Source organism: Vespa mandarinia, chromosome 13, assembly GCF_050613455.1.
Source record: "Vespa mandarinia isolate Hongniang chromosome 13, ASM5061345v1, whole genome shotgun sequence".
NCBI classification, from domain to species: Eukaryota; Metazoa; Arthropoda; class Insecta; order Hymenoptera; family Vespidae; genus Vespa; species Vespa mandarinia.
In genome coordinates, this window is record NC_140822.1 from 2,937,501 (window position 1) to 2,950,830 (window position 13,330).

A 13,330-nucleotide genomic window follows, 5' to 3' on the forward strand; every position below is an offset into this window, starting at 1 on the left:
TTCAGGACGTATCGACTTCTCGTAGAGTTGGCCGGAAATATTGCATCCGCACGGGAAAGTTCGAAAGCGTGCTATGCCGAGGGCTTACATTAAAGCGTTACCGCGGATATGGGGCGCAAGTTTCGAGCGTTTGACACGAACGATACGTACGTTCAACGGCCGACTCGAAGCGAAGCCTCCTACTTTACCATTTCTACACCCTTCTTCTCTTTCTCTCTCGTTTGGCACACGTCGTTCCGAATGCACTCACTTCCTCCTCTCTTCTCTTTTCTCTCTCCTCTTTCTTCTCTTTCTTCTCTAGCCCATCTCTTCATCCTTGTCCTTCGTCCTCCATCTTCTCCTCCTCCATCTCCTCCTTCTCCTCTTTCTCCTCGTTCTCCTCCTTCTCCTACCCCCTACATTTTACTCCTCCTCCTACACCTACTCTTCTTCCATCTCCACTTTCTATTCTCGCACCACTAACGTGCACGTTCGACGTCGTCTCCTTGTTTTCGCCAGCAACCTCGTAAATCCGTCAGACCCTTTCCTCGAGTTTTCGAAAACGTCGCTGAGAATATGTCGTCCTCGATATAGCTATTCTAGCGAGATCTCTCAAACTTTCAAAACATTCTACGAATCATGACTCTCTTTCTTTCTTTCTTTCTTTCTTTCTTTCTTTCTTTCTTTCTCCTTCTCTCTTTCGCCTCGCCATTTCTATCTCTATCTATTTTTGTTTGTTTTCGTTTGTTACGGAAAATCCGCTTTCGTAAATAAAGTTTTTTTTTTCATCCCCCTCTCCCTCTCTCTCTCTCTCTCTCTCTCTCTCTCTCTCTCCTTGAACGATCGATATTCTCGATATCCTAAATCGATTTCTAATCTTTTAAGAAACTTCCTATTTATTTCAAATACTTTTCTTTTTTTTTTTTTTTCTTTTATACGACGTTCGAGTTTTCACGAGTGCGAAATGCGAATCGTGAAGGACGTCGACACCGACGACGTGGCGGACGAGGACGAGTAAAAGGTTGGGTCCTACCTACGATACCTATCGATCGATCTTATCAGACAGATAAGCGAAATAGATTTTCGTGTCGTCGAGTATTCACGAACGTTTACGAAATTAAAGAGAATTTTCTACTCGTCCAAGTAACACTTTCAAGTAAGTTTCTGATAAACGTACTCCTTTAGTATAAAGCCTCCTCCGGACTCGTTTCTTCTATGCAGCTGGATGCCTCACGATAAGAATTACGTTGGCTCTTACTTTCTCTCTCTCTCTCTCTCTCTCTCTCTCTCTCTCTCTCTCTCTTTCTCTCTTTCTCTTTCTCGTTCGTGTCTTAAAGTTTGTATCTCAAGGAATGGCGAGCCAAACGAATGCCTTGAATTTATTTCAGAGAAGAGAAATCCAACGCTCTGTAAAATGTTACGAGTAGTACCTTGAATTTATGCCGGAATCCTAGCGAATGCTATTTTGGACTAATCAATAAAGCAAAAAAAAAAAAAATGGAACGGATTTCTTTTTTTCTTTTCTTTTCTTTTCTTTTTTCTTTCTTTCTTTCTTGTCACTCCCGAAGATTCTTTTGTCGCTAAAAAAGGCTATAAAGAAGAGAAAAGAGAGAAAAGAGAGAAAAGAGAGAAAAGAGAGGGAGAGAGAGGGAGAGGGAGGAATAATAAAAAGGAAAAGAAATGAAATAAAATGAAATTGTTCTTTTTACCTTTGATAGTAAACGATACTTCATTTTGCTAAGAATTAATGAAGATTCGAAAGGGATGAACTTTCTTTATCCTCTCTCTCTCTTTCTCTCTCTCTCTCTCTCTCTCTCTTTCTCATCTTGGAAGATGCTTTTACCATTTCAGACGTCGATTTTCTCGAATCGACCACTTGAAATTCTGAAATCTTCCTCAACGACGAAAGCGAATTCCTGTTTGAAGATGGCAAATCCAAGGTCCATCTCGATTTGTACGATGGATATTGAATATCCGACCGAACTCAGGGTGAAGTTGATGTGGACGAGGAGGAAAGGGAAAGGGTGGGGTGGAAGGGAGGAAGGGAGGGAGGGAGGGAGGGAGGTAGGTAGGGAAGGAATCGAAAGATTCGTAGAAAACCGTAGTGAAATTTATTTACTCGCATTTTGTCCCCACTCCATCCTCTCGTACTCCTCCCTCCCCTCCCCTCCCACGTCTCGCCAACATCCCTTTCCCTCCTATTCCCATCTCTACTTCCATTTCTTTTTCATCTTTCTCGTTTCAACCATGCAACGATCCATCGTTGTCGTCGTCGTCCTCGTCGTCGTCGTCGTCGTCGTCGTCGTTGTCGTCGTCGTCGTCGTCGTCGTCGTCGTCGAGGTCGTCGTCGGTGATAATAATATTCAGCGTTGAATAGAGCGGATAGAGAAAATGCAACTGTAGGTTTTGGATTAAGATCGAATTCTCATTTAACTTTACGTTACTTTATATGCTATTCGATTTATCTCTCGTAAGTTCATCCCCCTTATTAGATTTACACGATCATTTTATTTTCTCTTTTACTTCTATTGCAACTGTTTAACATTAAATCCCGTTCCGATCATTATGACAAAAGGGAAATTCAGAAGAGAACGGGGAAATGAAGAACAAAAAAAAAGAAAAAAAGAAAAAAAGAAAAAGAAAAGAAAAGAGAGAGAGAGAGAAGAAAAAGGTACGGAACGAAGACAAAACTTTTCATCGAGTTTCGAGTTATACGAATGATTTTGTTTAAAAAAAAAAAAAATAAAAAATAAAAAAAGTATATATATATATATTTAAGAAGTTATTCGATTAAAATTAAAAATGTTTTTTATTTAAAGAAAATATTTAATATATTCATTGAACTTTCAAAGATTTTTTAATGTTTCAGTGTCGGTAGAATAAAGAAAAATCAAGGTAGTACCGAATCTATTTGTTTCCGCATGCGGAATCATACGAATCCTTTTCGAGCGATGCTTTCAGTACCTTCGAGACTCACCTGGGACTGATAAACGTTTTCACTTGAGAGACGAGACGCATTGCTATCGCGATAGAACGAACGAACGAACGAACGAACGAACGAACGAACGAACGAACGAACGAACGGACGGAAATTGAAATTTTGACGTAGCTGCACTGATTCAACGCAAGTCCTAGTACCTACGATCGCGTTAGAGTTTGATCGAAACGCTTCGCGTCTTTCGTGATAACTTATTCCGAATGATGCCACTCGTTCATCTTCGTAAGCAGAAAGTATGAAATCGATTTATGGGAACGACGATATCCCAGGGAATTTACTTCGACGTACGGACGATCGATTTTATTTGAGTTCGTTTTTCTTTTCTTTCCTTTTTTTTTTTTTTTTTTTTTTTTTTTGATTTATCATTCATACCGTTATAATTTCTTATCCTTCGATCGTGATAATTCTCATTTTTGTTTTGGTTTTGTTTCCTTTATTATTTTTTTTCTTTTTCTTTTTTTTTTTTTTTTTTTTTTCTTCTTTTTTCTTAATTCCTTAAAACAATCAAGTTTATTTTTCTTCAAAAATCTCCTCGAATAATAATTAACGATTATATTCAATAAAGGGTAAAATAAAAATAAAAAGAATTGAGCTATAAAACAGTTGATCGTTCGATTAAAAAATAAAAATAAGAAAAGGATTTTTCTAACAGAAAGTAAAAAAAAGAACAAGCAAAAAAGAAAAGAAAATAGGTAGACATTTTCGTTAAAGTTATAAAGCGACTGATATTAACAAGTAAGAACTTAATGAAAATAATTAATAACTTTTAAGCTACGTTAGGTTACTTTCGAAGAGAGAGAGAGAGAGAGAAAGAAAGAGGGAAAGAGAGAGAGAGAGAGAGAGAAAGAGAGAGAGAGAGAGAACAACGTACTAAAATTCTTAATTTACGTAGTCACGCTCGGTTCTATCTTCGCAAGAGATAAGGGAAAAGTTTTGTAGTACTTACTTTCTTTAAAGGAATAAGTTGCTTTGAAGCCTCTTGAATAACGTGAAGACGTTACACCATCAAATTCAAGTAAAAGCCGTGGTCCATTGCTCATGATTGGCCGTGGTAACGATTCCCCGCAAAACGAATCAATTTTATCCATTTTCCCATCTATGTGAACGTATGCTGCCAACGAATCGACTCTCTTGCAACTGCAATTAAAAGGACAAAATGGGAGAGAGATATACATATATATATTTATATATTTATATACATATACATACAAACACACATATATATATGTATATATATATACGTATGTGTATGAAATCATGTGTAAGTTTGAAAAAAAAAGGAAACAAAATAGTTTGGTTTATTATTTGTCTTCATTCTTTTAATCTATAATTGAATTGAAAAAGAGAAAAAAACGAAAAAATCCAACATATAAAAAAAAATAAAAAATAAAAAATAAATAAAAGAACAAAAAAAGAAAAGAAAAAAAAGAAAAAAAAGAAAAAAAAAGAAATTAATCGGGAAATACATTCGTGCTTGCAATTATTTGCACTATGATGGATTTCATCTGATTGTTAAAAACATTGTTATTATTATCGAAGATGTACCTAGGTCGTTGTTAAAATACATTTCTAAAGCTACTAACTGGAAATAATACATCATCATGATCAAGAGAGAGACAGAGAGAGAGAGAGAGAGAGAGAGAGAGAGAGAGAGAGAGAGAGAGAGAGAGAAAGAGAGAGAGAAAGAGAGAGAAAGAGAGAGGGAGAGCGAGTTCATTAAGGTGAACGCTCGAGTGCTTAACAAAATGACGATAAAGAAGAAAGAGATTCGAAGGAGGAGTCCTCTTATCCCTCTTTCTGCTACACAGTAGTGCTAGTAAATTTTCGTGAAACCGTTGGAATCATTGAACCGACTATAATAAGTACGAATGTTGCGTAGTACCGGTTCGTGCAAAAAGAACGACGCGTAGAAGATCTATAGTCCTTTTCTCTCTATTACGGAATGAGATAGATCGCCAAAAAAAAAAAAAAAAAAAAAAAGAAAAAAAAAGAGAAAAAGAAATAAACTAGAAAAAGAGAGAAACCTGAAAGACCGAGGAATCTGGAGGTAATCTTTTTCGTAAAAAAAAAAAAAAAAAAAAAAAAAAAAGGAAAAAATAAACCGGTAAAAACAAAAAGCAAAAAAAAAAAAAGAAACATAAAAAAAGTAGTCGAACGAAGGTATCAATGGTAAACATTAGGAAAGATAAATTATTTATATTGATCGATTTCTCTGTTCGAGTTATATAACAAAGAAGAGTGCGCCGTTGGAAGAAACAGAAAAAAAAAAAATAAATAAATAAAAAGAAAAAAAAAGAAAAAAAAACTAAAAGAAAAAAGAACAATGCTCTCTCTCTCTCTCTCTCTCATCCTTTCTTTCCCATTTTTCTTACACGACTCACAGATTTTGTTTTCATTCATACGAATTAATAAGTGTGGATAGAAACTTGCATAGAAATGGTGAACGGTGTAAATGTGGTTACCTTGAAAGAATAAAGAAATAGAGATATAAAGAGAAAGGGGGAAAGATAAAGAAGAGACATGAATTTTAAAACTGGTCGTTCGACATCTCACCAAATCCTTTCGTCACACGCGTTGCTTCACATCGTTCGTTCGTTCATTCATTCGTTCATTCGTTCGTTCGTTCGTTCAACAGTTATACTAGACGCTCAGGCGAAAAATATGCTATGCGAAAAACTTTTCATTTCCTTGACAAAAGAACTACCACCCGTGGGATTGCAAGGCATTTCCATTCGCGAATGATTTCACGTCCCGTTAGAGGAACCAGAAATCAGACTGCTGCTTCTGCATTTTACTACTAGATTGGTACAAACGTAACACGGATATATATATATATATATATATATATATATATATATATATTCAGCTAAGTACCAAGCCTCGCGCATTTTCCAATTTTATATTCAACAGTCGTCACACGACGATGCTAACTTCGTTGGATAACACAAGGAGATATACTATACGCAATATTCTGGACTACCCTTTATCCGGAATATTGGCTTTTTTCTTATATACTAACAAGCTACTCGACTTCACATTTTAAAATTTCTCATCAAAATGTATATATGTACGTACGTACGTACGTACGTACGTAAGGGAGAATGAAAGAAAATATGTAATTCAAACGGCATAATAATTTCAATGGAACTATTAGAGAAAATATAATTAAAGTTGCAATGATAATAATAATAATAATAATAATAATAATAATAATAATAATAATAATAATAATAACAATAATAATAATAATAATAATAATAATAATAATAATAATAATAATAATAATAATAATAATAATAATAATAATAATAATAATAATAATAATAATAATAATAATAATAATAATAATAATGATGATGATGAAAATAAGAGGAGGAAAGACATATAATAAATAAAAGGTCCCTTTAGTAAAATATTATCAAGCACGTAAAACGACTTAGGAAAATAATTAACGTCGATGGAAAATGCGAAAAGGCTTTGCCAACGACATTTACTATTACGTTGAACGTTGAACATTGGCTAATTTACAGGAAAATTATAAACTCCAACTGGTTGGATGAAGTTGGTCTCGTCTCGACTGAAGAAGGATATGAGAGATGGACATTTAATGAATGAGGAAAAAGGATAATCGGCCTGTATTCGTTTCAACGAATCATTAAATTAAGATTTGAGGATTTCAATTCTACCAAAAGACTTTGCAGATTTTTGATATAGTACTGTAAGCTAAGAAAAGAGAGAGAGAGAGAGAGAGAGAGAGAAAGAGATAAAGATAGATAGATAAAGTCCTTATGTCAGTGTTCATGGATGGATGAACACGAACGTACATATGCCATACGTTCGTCTACGTTAAGGAAAAAGGAAAAGAAAATTTCTAGCAATCCAGTCGTATGATTCGAAGGAAACTGGGCAGGGAAATCAAATGTCGAACTGAGTTATTCTTTGGCCATTCAGAAAAATTCTCTCCCTCTCCATTCTCTTCTCTCTATCTCTCTCTCTCTCTCTCTCTCTCTCTCTCTCTCTCTCTCTCTGTCTTACTCTCTTCGATTTTGAATGCACGGAATGAGAAGAAGAAAACGCTTACGTGCGAAAGAGAAAGATGAAGAGAGAGAGAGAGAGAGAGAGAGAAAGAAAGAAAGAGAGAGAACAAAGAGAATTTTTCTTTAAAGAAAACTTTTTCTTAGCATATGCTGCTGACCTAACAGTTTAACCTCCGTGCTAAGGTTTCTTAATTGGTTTGAAGGGGGTTGGGTGGTTATGAGCTAAGGAAGATGGAAACGCTTTTCTCATCAGCAAATGGTAAAAAAGTTCTGAAAGTAAACTTTATTTAAAACGCATTTCGTTCGTTAAAAGAGAGAAACATAGAGAGAGAGAGAGAGAGAAAGAGCGAAATGGGTTAATTTCGATTGGACGAATGATTTTTGTGATTATTGATGAATGGAAAAAAAGAAAAAAAGAAAAGAAAACAAAAAGAGAATTTCGTCGATCTTTCTTTATCTTTCCTTTCATTCTCTTGCCATTTTGATTCCACTTTGTGTGTGAAGAGTCGCGTGGATATCGATTTGTCGTGAAACTTTTATCATAGACAGATATACGAGTTAAATCCACTTTCTTTTTCTCCTTTTACAAACTATTTCGGTATATATATATATATATATATATCTACGTATAGTTCGACGTATCTTTATAAATATAAATCGAATAACGAATGAACGTGGATAAATATACGTCGGGACGATTCTTTAAAAGATAAAGAAGACGATAAGAAAGGTATCTTTTTATCGTGAAACTTTTTTTCGAGGATCGAAAACAATGATGAAAAATTATGACTTATAAAAAATAAAAAAAAAAGAGAGTGTAAAAAAAGAGAGAGCAAAGAATCGTAAAAATATTCGAACATTTCAATTTTATCAAGAAAATCTTATTGGCTTTAGACATTTAATTTCATTTTTATGATTTTTCTAATAAAAAAAACTTTTCGAAAGATATATAGATAATCTCTTATAATAATGATGATTGAATGAGAAAAGAGATTAGTAAAAACGTTTTATCGATAGGTAAATTCTTTTGAGAAGGGAGAGAGAGAGAGAGAGAGAGAGAGAGAGAGAGAGATGGAGTAGAAGCATATAGAGTAATACGATTGTTGATTCCCCCATAGGAAACATACATTTGGTGGGACTCATTGGACGAGTTCTTGATTGGAATGCACGGGAATACTAAATACCAACTGCGAAAGAGAGATAGATAGAGACAAAGATAGAAATAGACACGGCAGAACGAAAGAGAGAGATAGAGAGATAGAGTGAGAGAGAGAGAGAGAGAAAGAGAGAGAGAGAGAGAGAGAGAGGGACAGAGAGCACTGGATAGAGAAGTGGGTGGAGAAAGCTAGGGGAAGCATTGATTAAAGAGCACTAAACGTCAGCCAGGTGGAAGATAAACGAGAGGATGACCCACAACCATAGTGAGTACGTACGTACCGTACGTACCGTACGTACGTACGTTGCTTTATGCTTATCCCCTAGTCTCCCCTCTCCCCCCCCCACCCCTCCCGTTGAATTCTTCGAATACCATACCTAGACAATTTCGATTTGTCGTCCTTGTTCTCCCTTCTCCTATCTTCATATAAAAAAGAAAAAGAAAAAAAAGAATCCTTTTCCTTATTCTTCTCGACTTATATTCTCTCATGGGAACTTTCGAAAAATTCCTAAAGGATATACCAATATATATATATATATATATATATATATATATATATATATGTATATATATATATATAGAGAGAGAGAGAGTAAGAATTGAAATCTCTTTCAAATAGAATTTTATGAAATCGATTATACCCTACCGAGTAATATTTTTAACTTTCTTTCTTTCTTTCTTTCTTTCTTTCTTTCTTTCTTTCTTTCTTTCGGTGTGGTATTCGTAAGAAGAATAAAATCAACGAAGAAAAATTTATTTCTTGGCATTTTTTTGATTCTTCTTTTCTTTTCTTTTATCTTCTTTTTTTTTCGTTCTCTCTCTCTCTCTCTCTCTCTCTCTCTCTTTTCTTTCTCTTCTTTATCTTTTGATTCTCTCGCGAACAAATGGAGAAGCGTGGCGTAACAATCGATCGATCGATTTTTACGATTCCAAGCAACGGAGAAAAATCTTATGATCGTGGTAAAGCAATTTAAATTTTATAGTTTACGCGTATCGTAAATCGAACTGTAACATCTCAACATAGATAGATATATCTAAGCAAGTATGATATATATATATATATACATATACACATAAAGAATTTTATATATTTGTTCGGAATTATATGATGGAGATAGTAAGCAGCTATTAACTTTGTCAAGACTTTCCTTTTCTTCTTTTTTTTTTTTTTTTTTATTTTTTTTTTCTTTTCCTTTCATCTATACGTTCACATTCACGCGAAGAATAAATAATTTCTCTTTATCCTTGAAGGAATTTTTAATCCTTTTTGCGATTTTGATTGAACAGAGATTAGGATCGAGGATTTAATTCGAATTAGAAAAAAGTAGTTAGAAACGAATTCGTTCGACGAAACGAATAAAGATCGCGATCATTTTATCTCGTGATCAAACGTGATACATGGTTCATGTCTAGTTAAAGTATGTATGTAGGTACCTACATACATATCGAGAGTACCGCGACGACTGCATTTGCTAAATTGCTTCGTTCGGCAATCGGTCTATCCTTGTCACTTACCGAGAAGATACGAGAACGAAATTCACGGCTTTGATGAACTGACCGAAGCAAACGTTACATCGGTTGTAACTTCGATTAAATCCGACATGACCAAGGGAGTTTCTAATTAATTGGAAAGAAGGAAGAAAGAAAGAAAGAAAGAGAAAAAAAAAGAAAGAGAAAAAAGACAAAGATAGAACGTAATCCCTTCAAATCATTTCTAAATTTCTTACACGTAAACGTTTATCTATTTTCAAATGATTAAACTATGATAATGAATGAATTGATCTTGCTTAAATCTGTACATTGGCAAATACAATAAAAAATAGAAAATGAAATAGAAAATTTCGATTTAATCCGAGATATTGAAGCTCGATATACGATTATATAAGTTTTTGAAAAGGAAACATAATTCTCGAATGACAATTCGCGTTAGATAATCGGATATTGAGTTTTTGGAATTGTACCCGAGGCTATTATTTCAATCGACAAAATGTAAAATATAATTCTTTTTGTCTTTTCTTTCTTTCTTTCTTGTTTTTTTTTTTCCCCCTTTTTTTTCTTTTCCTATTTTTAACGGGAATAAAATCGAAATCTCTAATACATGACGTTTCGACGAGACTAGTCCGTGTGTGTGTTGGGATGAAAGTGCACGGTAACGATGCGGTTTTTACGTGCGGAAACGTGACGTAGCCATCCAACTCGAAAGCTAACGCCCGAAAATCGATCGAAGGGACACAACAAGGGACACGAAGGGATAACAGAGACCAACCTGGACTTGTTGTCGATCGATCTTTCTCTCCCCCTCTCTCTCTCTCTCTCTCTCTTTCATGTGCACGCACGCATGCACAGACAGATGCACACACACTATATTATATATATATATATATATCTACGAGTCTGAAATTCGGGGATGCTACTCGATGCACTTTACTGAAATTGTATTTGACGGCACATCAAACGCGTACGGTTGTTCTCCTCTTTCGATAGTTCTACCACGTTACTTTCTATATCTATCTCTATCTCTATCTCTCTCTCTCTCTCTCTCTCTCTCTCTCTCTCTCTTTCATTCTCTCTTTCTCGCTCTCTTTGTTCTACTTTTCCAAACTAACACGTTCGACTTCCTGTTAGATCTAACGAGAGAGAGAAAGAGAGAGGGAGAGGACTTTTCGAATCTTGGAATTTGTTGATATAGAAAAATGTCAATTCGAATAACGTGATCATTGATAATGAAGAAATGAAAAATAAATTCCACTTACTCGTCCGTGTCGCCAGGTGTATCATAAAGATTAAAGTCTTGAAATATCACTTGGACACGTTCCTTTCCTCTTCCTTGAAAATCGTACCTACAATGAGTCCTTGATGGATAAGGATTGGGATATCCTGGCGATGTAACTACTCCAGTTTTTGTCAAGTCACTGTTGAACACCACGTCGCAGGATGATGCTGTAACAAGAAGAAAAAGAAGAAGAAGAAGAAGAAGCATAAGAAGAAGAAGAAGAAGAAGAAAAAAAGAAGACAATGTCAATAGATATCATTAATTAATAGAATGTGAAATTGATTTGAAGGGGTAAATCGATTGACAATAGGGGATGAAATCGTTGAGAAAATTTCTGATACCCTGTATTATTTATAAATAAGCTATATCGTATTAATCAATGAATTTATCGCTTTCTTTGGAGTTTCATGAGCTGATGGCTTTTGTAGATCGGATATGTGATATTGATTTTCTGTTGAGTCCACAGAATGTACGATATTACAAAGTAATAATTCATAAAATGATAAAAAAAAGGGATGTTAAAAGGGAAGAAGAAAAAAAAAGAAAAGGGGGAATTGAAATATAAAAAATAAAAATTAAAAATAATATATATATATATATATATATATATATATATATATATACGATAATAATAATAAGAAAAAGAAGAAGAAATAAAAAATAGAAACTAAATAATAACGAACGAAAGTGTGCTTTTCATTTCTTACGATTTATTGCTTGACTGTTTTAATAGCAAAAAAAAATAAAAAAAATATATATATATATATATATATAGATGTATATATACATGAAAACGAATAAAAGGTGAAAAATAAAAAGAAATAAAAAATATAAAAGATTTACAAATATGTCTTGGTTGGATCACGTATATATGTACGTATACATGATATATACATACGTAAGTTTATACGTTCTTCGAAAGTTCTTTTCTTTACAAAAAAAAGTCGCAAACTCCAAGGAGATAAGCAGCCGCACCTATTTGCAGAGTTGTAAGCCTGACAACGTAAACCAGAGAGAAGACCGCGGTGGCGCCTCGCGGATCACTCGGATATTTCGAGTACAAGTATGCACTATACTTTCTAAATATTTTTAGAAAAGTCGTAGAGAGAGAGAGAGAGAGAGAGAAAGAACTGGTAGAAGAGGTTCTTAAACTTTTCAAACTATCCAAGTCGTTGGCGTATCTCTCGATGTTCGCTTTTCACTTCTCGAGTATCTTGTGTCTATGATCTTTTTACTTCAATGATTTTACGTATTATACGTACATATATATATATATATGTATACAGATATAAAATCTTGAGGTATACGATAATTTCAAAATAAAAAAAAAAATAAATAAATAAAAAGAATAAAAAAAATAAAGACAAAAAAGAAAAAATAAAACGAAAAGAGATAATGGAAAAAACAATAGAAATAAAAATTCAAATGTTATTTCTGATATAAATAATATGAATGATGTAAATACTATAGAAAATACTGTATAAAATAAATATTGTAATGAAAAGAAAAGAAAAGAAAAAAAAAAAAAAGAACAAAACAAGACAGAAAACAAAACAAAAGAAAAGAAATAAAAAAGAATAAAAAAAAATAAAAAAAATAAAAAAAATAAAAAAAATAAAAAAAATAAAAAAAATAAAATGTTACATAGTCCTGATTGTATCTAGGAACTTCGGAATAATACTTGACACCGATAAGTTTCACGCTTTGACCTTATAATATCAGACCCACATGATTTCCCAGCCGGTATGAGAGAAGTGATAGAGCGAAGGAGATGGAGGGGTTAAAATTCGATTGAACTGTCATTTGGCGAGGGTCACGGATGCTCCATTTCAGGGCACAAAACCGCCAATATCGGAAAGGTGAATGGTTCTTATCGAATTTCTAGAAAATGACGTAATATCGTGCCGGCGAACAGAAACGGAACTAGCCGTCTTTCTTCTCCTTTTTTTCAAATAAAATAAATTCGTACCTTTCCTTTCTTCTTATGTTTATCCAAATTCTAAGTTCCTTTTTTTTTATTTTCATTGCATAAAAGTTATACACATATATATATATATATATATATATTAGGTTGGAAACTATGAAACGGGCGTTGAATGAAAATAAAACACTAAACAAAAACGCCCGTTTCATAGTTTCCAACCTAATATATATATATATATAGACTTTTGTTTTATTTATTTTATTGTAGAAAAAAAGAAGAAAAAAAGAAAACAAAAAAAAAAGGAATACATAAATATATATTTCATACGTTTTAATTATTAAATGTTGAAGATATTAAAAATGAAAGAAAAGAAAAGGAGAAAGAAAAACAAAAATAAATTTTATAATTCACGAAAATTAAACTATTAAATTACTTGATACACGTTACGTGTATCAAAAGGGTG

At 33.5% G+C, this 13,330-nt stretch overlaps 1 protein-coding gene across 4 annotated transcripts in view; it reads right to left on the reverse strand.

Moving 5' to 3' along the window:
• The window catches only part of Sol1 (CUB domain-containing protein Sol1), a 358,685-nt gene that overhangs the window by 29,567 nt on the left and 315,788 nt on the right, over nt 1-13,330 (reverse strand). For all 4 annotated transcript variants that reach the window (XM_035872096.2, XM_085660979.1, XM_035872097.2 and 1 more), the window contains 2 exons: nt 10,924-11,110; nt 3,924-4,114 (listed from right to left, as the gene is read on the reverse strand). In XM_035872096.2, the coding sequence (XP_035727989.1) occupies nt 3,924-4,114; nt 10,924-11,110 (378 nt within the window). The remainder of the gene's footprint in view (nt 1-3,923; nt 4,115-10,923; nt 11,111-13,330) is intronic.